This window comes from Condylura cristata, unplaced genomic scaffold (assembly GCF_000260355.1).
Source record: "Condylura cristata isolate star-nosed mole 26May11 unplaced genomic scaffold, ConCri1.0 scaffold00022, whole genome shotgun sequence".
In the NCBI taxonomy this organism is placed as follows: domain Eukaryota; kingdom Metazoa; phylum Chordata; class Mammalia; order Eulipotyphla; family Talpidae; genus Condylura; species Condylura cristata.
The window spans coordinates 25,553,645-25,564,693 of record NW_004567123.1 but is presented as its reverse complement, the minus strand read 5'-3'; the positions used below and the strand labels follow the sequence as shown (position 1 = coordinate 25,564,693).

At 47.6% G+C, this 11,049-nt stretch overlaps 1 protein-coding gene across 1 annotated transcript in view; it reads right to left on the bottom strand.

Annotated features, from left to right (window-relative positions):
• Positions 1–9,666: 9,666 nt before the first annotated feature.
• TOP1 (topoisomerase (DNA) I) overlaps positions 9,667–11,049 on the bottom strand; it is a 76,448-nt gene continuing 75,065 nt past the window's right edge. Inside the window, exon 21 of the mRNA XM_004687385.2 lies at positions 9,667–10,965. Within this exon, the coding sequence (XP_004687442.1) occupies positions 10,863–10,965 (103 nt within the window). The 3' untranslated portion in view covers positions 9,667–10,862. The remainder of the gene's footprint in view (positions 10,966–11,049) is intronic.

The following is an 11,049-nucleotide window of genomic DNA, read 5'->3' as shown; positions in this document are numbered from 1 at the left end:
CGCGCGGCGAGCCTCGTCCGGGCCGGCCGCCGGTCGCACATGCAGGGCGGCCGCCCAGCCCACTGTCCCGCACAGGCCTAGCCGCAGCCGATTCCTCCTCCAACCCCGCTCCCCAGCGCCGCCCTCGCCGTGACCGGGGAGAGGCGTGACGGAGCGGAGCGCCCCCGGGCCCGCCAGGCCGCCCCAGTTACCTGGGCGGGCTGCCCAACGAAGGGAGCCGGGCCAGGCCGGGCCGCCTCACTCCCGCGGCGGCACGGAGGCGGGTCCTCCGCGCGCTCTCTCCCGGGAGGTGGAGGCGGGATCGCCCGCGGATTGGCCCGCGAGGCCTGATGGACGGCGGGCCGGTCCCGCCCTCCGTGCGGGCTGTGCGGGACTGGCCTGCAGGCCGTGCTGGAGCCTGCTGGGCTCGCGTCCGTCGCACCCCTGCGGCCACCGTGACTTTCGAAGGGCCCGGACCGTCGGCCCGAGCATCCCGTCCACGGCTTTAGACCCACGGCCGCGCTGTCCTGAGGCCTGAACGGCCGTCCCCTGTGGCCTCTGTTGCTGTCCCTGGCATGGGCCACTGCCCCGGCTCACTGAGTAGTTCCCCCAGGCCAGGCGGGGTTCAGACCAGATCTGCCTCGCATGACAGCGCTCTCCCGTGCTTCGGTTTTCCTGGCCCCTCTCACCCAGTTTTCCGCCTCCCTCTCTGGCCTCTGCCTTTTGGCCTTAGAAACTTCTCTTCCTCCGGTTTGGGTCCTGGGCTAGTTCCCAGGGTGAACTGACCTTTCTCAAGGTTTCGCTCCACCCTGCCCGGCCTGCACCCCAGTGCCTAATCTGTACCTCTTCTGCATGCCACTGCTTGCTCCGCTTCCCCACTCAACACAGGCATCTTGCCTCCCTCCCTAAACCCTTCCCGGCCTTCACTCTGAGCACCTGGCACCAAACTCCTCTCAGGTGGAGGATCTCAGAACTCAGTGCCTCTGTAGGCCACCGGCGCTCATCACTTCACTCCTTCCAGTCCACATACAAGCCAACGTCTTTGCACAGCCAGTCTGTTTACCCTCGTTTGTCTTACCTGCATCTATTTTCCGTGCCTTCATGTTTAAAATGAAATGAAATCACAGCGCCCTGCCTCAGGCCTCAAGCCCTTCATGACTTTCCCATTGCACCTGGTCCAGCCGTCCTTATGTGATCAACCACCTGTCTCTCTGACTTCATCTCTCAACACCTCTTCAGCCTCCACAAGGCCTCTTGTGGTTCCTTGATTAATTCACACTGTCTTTCTGAAGTTGTTCCCTATACTCACCCCTGCAGCCCAAGCTCCTTGGGTCACAGAGCACAGACTGAACTGAGGACAGCTGCTGTCCCAGAGGAGCCTGCCTGTCTGAAAGTTGGTGAACCAGACAGAACAGAACCACTTCACTGCATTTCAGAGAGGAGAAGCCCAATGAAAAACCGAGAAAGAGCCAGATTTCCTGGAATGGGTGAGCAAGTAAAAGTGGGTGCTCAAGCAACCTCCCCAGCTGGGGGTAACTATAGTCTCTGGGGCCACCGGTGATGTGTCTTGCTGTTAGGGTAACTTGTATGTCTGTTTTGATTGTCTAAATGCCGCCCCAAGAAGTGTGAAGATGAGATGGTTTGTGCTGGCAGGCTTCAGCCACCTCAGAGGAGGTGAAGTGCCGAGGTGGACTGCCACCTAGTGATGGAAACAGGAAGGGGGAGGAACCCTAGGTGCAGGCTAAAGACTTACACCTGTGTGCAGGCTACAAGGCTTACACCTATGGTCCCACCTGACCTTCATGCTTGCCCTCTAATGGAGGAGTAGTGCCTCAGTATTTACTGAGGGGGAAACCGAGATTCAGAGAAGTCCTACAATTTGTCCAAGGCCACATAACTCACAAGTTTGAGCCCAAGGCTATCTGAGTACCTGTGTTTTCTGTGTCACAAGAGAGCCATTGGCTTAAGTAGAGCCTGGTGGTTGATGTCATCCTGTAGGCACAGAAGCTGGCTGGCTAATGAGTGTGGGTGAGGAGATGCCCGAGGCCTGCCTGGCTCTGGGTGCAGGGAAGGCAGCAAAAGGTGTCCATACAGTGTGACTTGGGCTAGCTTGAATTTAAAGCGGTCGGCCGCTGCAGGTCCCTCCCTGTGCCTGGCACTGTGGCCATGAGTTGGGATAATGAGAAACCCAGAAGCAGCCCTCCAGGGATTTAAACAGTAAACAAACACTCAATGTGCAATGAGGGCTGCAGGGGAGAGAACAAAACGCTCTGAGAGAAAACATTAGGGAGACCTACACCCCCTCTAATAGAGCAGGAAGACCTCAGCAGAGGCCTAAAGGATGTGAGTAGAGGGTCTGATGAATTATTAGGACCCGGTGAATTATTAGGAGTGGTTTGGAGAAAAGTACTGTCTAGGCAGAGCACATTTACAAAATCCCGAGGTTTTTGCAGCTAGAGTTTACTACGTAAGGGATTGTTGGGGGTGGTGGCTGTGACCATGAGGCTAGGAAGAGACGTGGGGACTAAACGAGGTCCCCTTCCAGTTTGTTTATTTTCTAAAGATTAATTTATGCATACAGATCTGGGGTACAGGCAGGTGCAAGGGGTGAAAGGACTCAGCAGAGACTGAAAATGGAGAGCAGAACAGGCAGATGTACTGAAATGCACTGCTGAGGGGAGCAGCGGGCAGGTCAGGAGAGGGCTGCTGCGCCATGTGGGTCAGCTCCCTGGTGTGTGTTTCAGTGGCTGCAATAGCTTCAGAGTGCTGGGTTTTCACCCATTGCCAGGGAGGCGTTTTATTGTTTTTAAAAAGATTTATTTTTATTATTTATGCATGCAAGAACTGAAATATAGGCCAGAGGTTCAGGGCGGGAGTGGCAGTGAGAGGAACAGGTGGATCTACTGAAATCCCCTGCTGAGGGGAGCAGCAGGTGGGTCAGGAGAGGTCTGTTGTGCCGTGTGGGCCACCTCCCTGGCCAGAGAATGAACTCATGCTGCAGCAGCTGCCGATCTCCATAGTGTGGAGACTTAACCTGTGTGCCACCAGGGAGGCCCCACCTTTCCAGTTTATTTTTAAACACGTTTCCAGGAGTCTTTCTCCTGAATGCTATAGTCTTCTTGAGCTTCTTATGACAACTTCAGCAGCCTGTGGGTTGTGATGCACTTTTAAAATCTGTTTCTCCAGTTTTTGAGAGCTTCCCAACTTGCAACCCCAGCTTCCTTGCGTTTGTCCCTGGATGCTCCAGAAACCCGTTTTCAGCCGGCTGCCAGGGAACAGAGCCCCATTTCCTCCTGGGACTGCTGAACCAGCATCCTAGGCTTCAGGTCCCTCCCTCCACCAAAAGAGGTTCAGGAAAAGCAGGGCACACAGTGGGTGTGGAGGGTATGGGCTCCCTGAGCTCAGCATATATATGGGGACGTGGGTGTTACTGTCAATGCATGCAGCTGTGCTGGCTGGGAGGGAGCAGCCTAGCACCCACATATGGCACACGCCCGTGACTTCACCCAGGCTAGCCCTGCTTGGGCCTATTTCTGTGAACACTCAGGCTGCAGCACACCCTGGCCGACACCAGTAACTGAGCCTGCAGGCTGGGGAGCAGACCCAGCCCAGAGGCCCCTCTGGCTAGGTGGGCCTGACCTCACACTTAGAAAAGCACTTGGGGTATAGTGGATGCTTCATAAGGCCCCGACACCCACACAGGCTTATTTACTTCTCATTATCTAAGCCCTGAGATAAGTGGTCTGATTATCTCCATTTTACAGATGAAAAACCAGGCATGGAGAGCCACGCTAAGACACACAGCTAAGAGGTGGCAGAATGGGATTCACCCAGGTGATCTGGCCCCAGGGTTGGTGTGTATCCTCACGTTTTCCATAATACCCTTACCCCAGTGTCTTTTCTGTTTTAATTATCTGGTTAAATGTTGCCACAGGTTTGGTTCTTTGGGATGCAGGCTCTGTGACAGAGGTTAGTGTGCAGAATGTTTACTAGGGAGTGCCCTTGAGATCAACACTGTGGAAGGGAGAGGAAGGAAATAGGAGGGGACACTGGGAGAAGTCAGCTGTGATGTGGGCTTGATAACAACCCCAGTCAAGTCCCCAGGGAGCTCTGTTGTGTGGAACTGGTCTGAAATAGCTGGGCCTTCTAGCCCCACCTCCATCAGCCTGGCACTCAGCTGGTCTCTCCCAGCAGCTCTGCAGCCTAGGTGAGCTCAGTACCCAGCTTTCCCAGCTGCTGGGGCAGTGAGGGGAATCTGAGTGGGCACGACACCATGCTCGGCACAAATGTATTATTTGCCAGTCCTTAAGAAAAGCTTAGAGTACTTAAAGTAAAAACAAGGTGTATGATAGAAGTAGGTATGTTATATATTTATAAGACGGAAGAATAAAGATTAACATAACTCCTGTTATTGAGAATCAAATGTGGTTGACTTTCTGGTAACCGTAACAAAAGGTAAGAAGTAACAGAGTAGGTTCCTTAGGTGAGAAAACTTTCCTGGGGTTAACTTAAGTTTCTTACATGGCAACCTCTTTGACTGAAATAGCGTCAGTGATCTTAATAGTATGACGTACACTGATGCCGTTTTTCACCTGTTGTAATGAACTTGTGTGAATACGGAAGATGGGATAGAAGTGCAGCTCAAGAAAGGCCAGTCCACAGTTGCAGACAGGCAGGTTTATGAAGACTTGTGCTGTCAATACACTGTTCTTTCATTTCTACTTAGGAGGGGATGTTAAGGCTCTGACCAGCCCTTCTCTGAGGCTGTGAGCCAGCCAGTACTTACTAAGTACTCGCCTGAATGTTCCTTGAGCTCCATCACTCGACCTGTGGCTTAAACTTGACTTCGGGCAGCAGTATCAATTTAGGGCTCCAATTTCATCACTGGGCCTCCCCCTTCTGTGGGATGTACTCTCAGTCCAAGAGCCTCCTGTTTCCTCTCATTCCAGACAAAGCCAGGTCTCACTACGCCAGGACTCTGCCGTCTCTGTAGACCTTCTTTCATTTTGCTGAGGCTCTGGTGGTGGGGCCCAGATATCCCATGTTGGGGATGGTGGTAGGGATACTGTAGTTGCTGAAGAGGAGAGCCTTTGCTAGGCCTAGCCTGTGCCAGACATACCTGCTCTTTTCCCACTCTGTCCTTTCTGACCAATCAACACTTATCTTTCCTCCGTAGCAGTATATTTACACATTCAGTATTCAGATGTCCATACGAAACAGTTCAGTGACATATTTTTAAAGATTTATTTTTTGATGCATACAGGAACTGGGGTACAGGCCAGAGGTGCAGGGGTGCAGTGGGTGGGCCAGGAGAAGTCTGCTGTGCCATGTGGGTCACCTCCAGGGCCGAGGACCCAGCTTGTGCTGCAGTGACTGCAGATAGCTTCCTAGTGCTGCACTTCAACCCGTTATGCCACCAGGAAGGACCCAGTGATGTATTTTGAAGCAAAATTTAAAACAATATTAATTATGTACATTTTATTTTCCCACTCGACTTTCTAGTCACATTCAAGCTCTTTATGTGAATCTGAGCTCTATGTACGTGTCACTTACTGTTAGAACCATTTCTCGAATCACCTAATATAATTTCTCAGAACCCTTTACTACCTTCTAATTGGAGAAAACTTGATCAGTCTCACTGAGGAAAAACATGATAAAGTGTAAAGTTTAAGTGTAAAGTTTGATGAACCTGAGAAATGTACACCCTCATTTAACTCCCACCCAATAAAGACAGAAAATTTTCATCACCCTGAAAAATTTTTTACCTACCCCTTTGCAGTCTCCCCTGTCCCAATCTGGCAATCACTATTCTACTTTGATATCATTGCACTTTACTATTCAGAATTTCATATAAATGGGATCAGAGAATATGTACTTTTATGTCTACATTCACCTTGTTTTTGGGATTCATCTATGTTGATAGAATATCTTTTGATTCAATATGATACTAGAATTACTGACCTAATATAAAGCACAATTACCTTTTTGCATACTAAAAAAAAAGCAGGTTTTTAAAAACCTCTCTCTAGATATATAATTCATTATATGCATAAGAATCACTTAATGTATACTTTAAAAATTTATGGAGGACTCTTCCTGGTGGCGCAGCAGATTAAAGCACAGCATTAAGAAGCTAAAGGCACTTCTGCATGAGTTCGATCCCCGCCCCGGAGGTGACCCACATGGCGCAGCAGACCTTTCCTGACCTGTCCACTGCTTCCCTCAGCAGTGTACTTCTCAATCTGCCTATTCTGGTGAACCCTCTCACTGCTCCTGTACCCCAGTTCTGTATGAATGAATAAATAAATCTCACAAAAAATAATTTATGGAGGGGCCTTCCTAATGGTGGAAGGGATTAAAAGGCAGCTCTATGAAGCTATCCACAGCCACTACAGAAGTTTGATCCCTAGCCAGGGAGCTGACCCACATGGCACAACAGACCTCTCCCGTCTTGCCTGTGGTTACCCTCAGCAGTGTATTTCAGTCTGTTTGCCTGTTCTGTTCCTCACTCTCACTGTTGAATCCTGTCACCCCCAGCTCTTTTGGCCTGTACCGCAATTCTTAATATGCATAAATATATAAATCTTTAAAAAAATTTTTGGAAAATTTCAAATATATGTAAATGTAGAGATATACCATGGTAAGGTTCCAATCCGTGCCAATTTCAATGATGAGCTAACTAGCAGCCACTACGCTTCATGTCACACTACCCACTAACTCCTCCCAATTCTGGGATGTTACCTGCAAATAGTTGTTTTTCTGACTCTTTAAAGACACAACTATAGAACCATTATAAAAGTTAAAAAGTATCAACACCATACTGCTAATTAAAGTGCATTTTTAAAAAGATTTATTTTATTTATTCGTACAGAATCAGGGTACAGGCCAGAGATGCAGAGGGTGAGAGGATTCACCAGACACAGAGTGGGGTACAGAACAGGTAGATTGACGAAGTTCACTGCTGAGGGGAGCAGCGGGCGGGTCAGGAGCGGTCTGCCTCGCCATGTGGATCTCCCCTAGGGCAGGCGGGGATTGAACTCATGCGGAAGTGGCTTAAGCTTCTTAGTGCTGTGCTTTAACCCACTGCGCCACCATGGAGGGCCTATTTAAAGTGATTTTTAAGAGGCTTGTTTTTACGTTAATACTTGGGATGATGAAGAATAATTACTAAGTCTGTGGTAAATTTATTTGCCCGTGTTTACTGGTTTTGTCAGGGGACTATTTATAATCATCCCAAACTACCTTGCCTGAGGTCATTTCAGGGTAATTTGCTTTCTCTAAAAGTACATTTTGGTTCAAAACAAGTTGTGAGAGCATCCTATTCTATAAAATATTTTGTGAGAACTAAAATATAAATCAACTTTTTTTTTGATTATTCCTTTTCCTTTTATTTTAAAAGATTTTATTTATGTATACAAAAGCTGGGGTGCAGGCCAAGGTGTGGGGGGAGAGGGGAGTGAGAGGTTTCACCAGACAGAGTGGGGAGTTCAGGCAAGTCTACTAAAACATACTGCTGAGGGAAGCAGTAGGCAGGACAGGAGAGGCCTACCTGGCCTGGAATCTGACTCGTGGTGCAGTAGCTGCCAATAGCTTCTTAGTGCTGAGACTTAACTCCTTGCGCTGCCAGGGAGAGCCCTCAACCCTTAATAGAAAAAAAACACAGGCCAAAGTTTTCTGCGAAATACTGTATTTAGGAAGTGATCCCAGTTGGCAACTGGAGGTGGAAGTGAGGACAATGGCTACCTTTAGGTTCCAGCTGGGCACAGAGTGGATGGTTTTGCCTTTCACAGAAGTGTGAAACCCAGCCCAACAGGCTTGGAGTAGCAGGTACTGAGGCCAGTTTACAATCTGAGATGAAGTAGCTTGGAATATATCCCCAGAAGATAGTTGGCAGTGTGTCTGGAGCTCAGGAATGGGGTCTAGACTGGAGATAGGGTTATGGGAGGCATCACCTTTGTGTGTGAATGAAATCACCTGAGCAGAGAACTACAGCAGTTAAGGATCTACAGAGAGGAGTAAAATCAGGAGACATGGCATGAAGCCAGAAGTGATTTTATAGTGGTTGCATATTGTATAATTTTATTTTTGTAAAGTGTCCGGAAAAGGCAGATTTCTAGAGAAGGCAGATTAGTGGCAGCTGGGTACAGGAATGAGAATGGGGATTAACTATGAGCAGAGCATGAGGGACCTTACTGGGAGGATGCTATTCTAAAACTGACTCAGGATGGCTGCACCACTCAGTGGTTACTAAAAATTTCTGTGTAGCTGCAACGAGTTTAGATGCAAAACATACTTCAATAGAATTCTAGAAAAAAAAAGGAGCAGTGTCCAAGACCACAGGAACTTAACATGCAGAACAGAGCCCACTTACAGGTTTGGGAGCTCGCTCATTGTGGTCAAAATGAAGGCTCATTGTGGTCAAAATGAAGGCGGAAAGAGCTAGTTGCGGTGGGTGGGGGATGACTGTCTTGTAGATGACTCACTCCAGGTGCTTGTTTGTGAAATGGAGAGGGAGAGGGTGGTGTCTTAAAAGGACAGGGAACATTTTTCATCTCTAAAATACCACAAAGTCCTGAGATAGGTTGAACAGGGAGAAAGGACAGGACTTGCTGATCAGCAGTTGGGGGGTGAGGGAGTTGCCGAGCAAACACTAGATGTCTGGTTCCAGTACTACTTGGAAACTGTCTCCCTCGGCCCACAATTAGACTTGGGTATCACAGAATAGCCTGACACATGGGCAGGCAGGAAGCAGAATGAGGGAACCCATGCACTGGAAAGAGGCAACAGGGTGTGTCCTGACTCCACGCTCAAGCATCCTGTGAGGCCCTTTGTAACCTGTCTTTTCCTCAGCCTTGGTGGCCAAGTCACTCCCCATTCACTGGCTTCCTCTCTTAAGACGTGTTACTGTCACCCAGATGGCCTTCACAATCATTTTTGACCAACACCTAGTTGCCTTGTACCTGTCCTCACAAGACTTGTATACACCCTTGCTGGAAAAAGATAGTGCAGCTTCCTGCCCAATAGCAAAATCACTTACTAGCAAGGCCTCCTGTCCTTGATTTCTATAGACGAACTACGGTTTGTCCCCTAATTGTGGCAAGTCCTGCTCAAGTCCCAAACCTGAAGTCCATCACTACAGGAGCCCCTTCGTTGCTTTTCCTTACATAAGATTTAATATCTGGCTACAATTTCCTGCTCCAAAGCAAAGATGGCTACACAACTTTTTTCCTGGGGCTAATGCTATCTCCCCTTTCTGGCAAATGAAATGCAAACTGAAGAAAAGGGATTTCAGGATATTGTGCAGGGGATCCACCATTATCCCAGCCCCACCCCAGGTGGGTGAGTTCCTAGACTATCAGGAGATGACTCTCGGAAATATGCCTGCACAGGCTAGCAAACTAGAGAACCCAGGCCTAAGCGACCAACTCCTATTCCCTGCACATTTGAGTTGGAGACCCCAGCCTTCACCCTAATTCCAGACTTGGCCGTAACCTAGGATGAGAAAAAAAATGTTTGTAGGGTCCCTAGCCAGCTCTACAGTATTGGAAGTGCTCACAGATCATTCCTTCTCTGAACCAGCCCTGCCCAGCCCCAGCACTGACTTGAGCGACCATTATCACATACTGTGTGCCAGCCCCAGAACCCACTCTGGCCCTGGGTAACAAAGAGGCAGACACTAAGTTTTCGTTAAGTTGTAGGAATTTATTTTAAATAACCTACAGTTGATTAAAAGGGAATTCATGATAAAAATAGAAGATACTTGAGGAGAGATGTGGGAAATGGACTCTGCACACACGCTAAACTAACAACGCCTCTAAACTAATGATTATAGCAAAAAATGTCTTCACATTAAAATTCTGCTTTTTATGTTTTTTTTTTTCATTTTTTACACAATTACAAAAGAAAAAAATAAAAGCCCTAAAATCTTGATTATTTTTTCTTTTTTGGACCAAATACTCATTTTCCTCTAAATTTATTGACCTGTGGAACTTTTATACAATAAAATCTTTCAAGTGAAAGACTGGGGTTTAAAAAGAAAAGGGGGAAAAAAAAAAAAGATGGAGTTCTGAAAGGATACAGAGAATGCTCAGAACAAAGAATGATGGGAAAATGGTTTCAGTCACTGATTATTTCATTATCCTTAGACTCACTCACCCTTCATCCCCCCCAACCCCAATCTACACGATCTTTAAGATCAAGAAAAAGGTTTAAATATTTTAAAATAATTAAAAATAAAAATTCACATTTAAAAAGGAACACTCAAGTCAGGAAATATTTTCCCATCATGCTTTTCTGTGAACAGGTGTCTGAACCAAAACACTGCCGATGTCACGACTGCTTCAAGTTTAATGAAAACTGATTCCCATGACAATAGAGTGACGACTCTTAACAGGTGCGCCGGGTTTTTGTTCTACTTAATTTTAAATTCCTGAAATGGGGGAGAAGGGAGGGAGTTTAGGAATTCATTTCTATTAAAATATAGAAGTTATTGCAAAACCCTAACTGTAAAAACGCACCAATATAATCGGACTTCGTATACAGTAGCTAAGAGAATCCAAATGCTTCAGTGAAACAGTGAATTTGCCTGGCGGAACTCTGACAAATTCCCATCCACTTGCCCTCTTGAAAATAAAACAAAATTCAAAACAAATCATACAGCTAGAATTTTGATATCTGAAATATTTTTAAATAAGTTGTCCATAGGACAACTGGCTCAGCTCTCCCTTATAATATCTCCAAGTTTATCTTTTCCGCAAAGATGTTGGTTTGTTAAGACTTGCTGCCTCTCTCCCTCAGGTGCGAGGGCAAGTGAGGCTCACAGTTTATCCATCTTCCTCAAACCACACTGTTCCTTTCCACAGAACCCTGTCTCTTGAGACTGGTTAGAACTCGTAGTCCTCATCGGCCATATCGATGGCCCAGGCAAACTTCTCCCTCTGGGTTTTGTTGTAAATTTTCTCAATTGGAACCCCCCACTTCTTGCACCTACAAAACAAGGGAGAAAGAAGAGAGATTAGTATGACTCAGGGAGCAAAGACCTAGACCCGGGGTGGGCTAGGGCTCAGATAC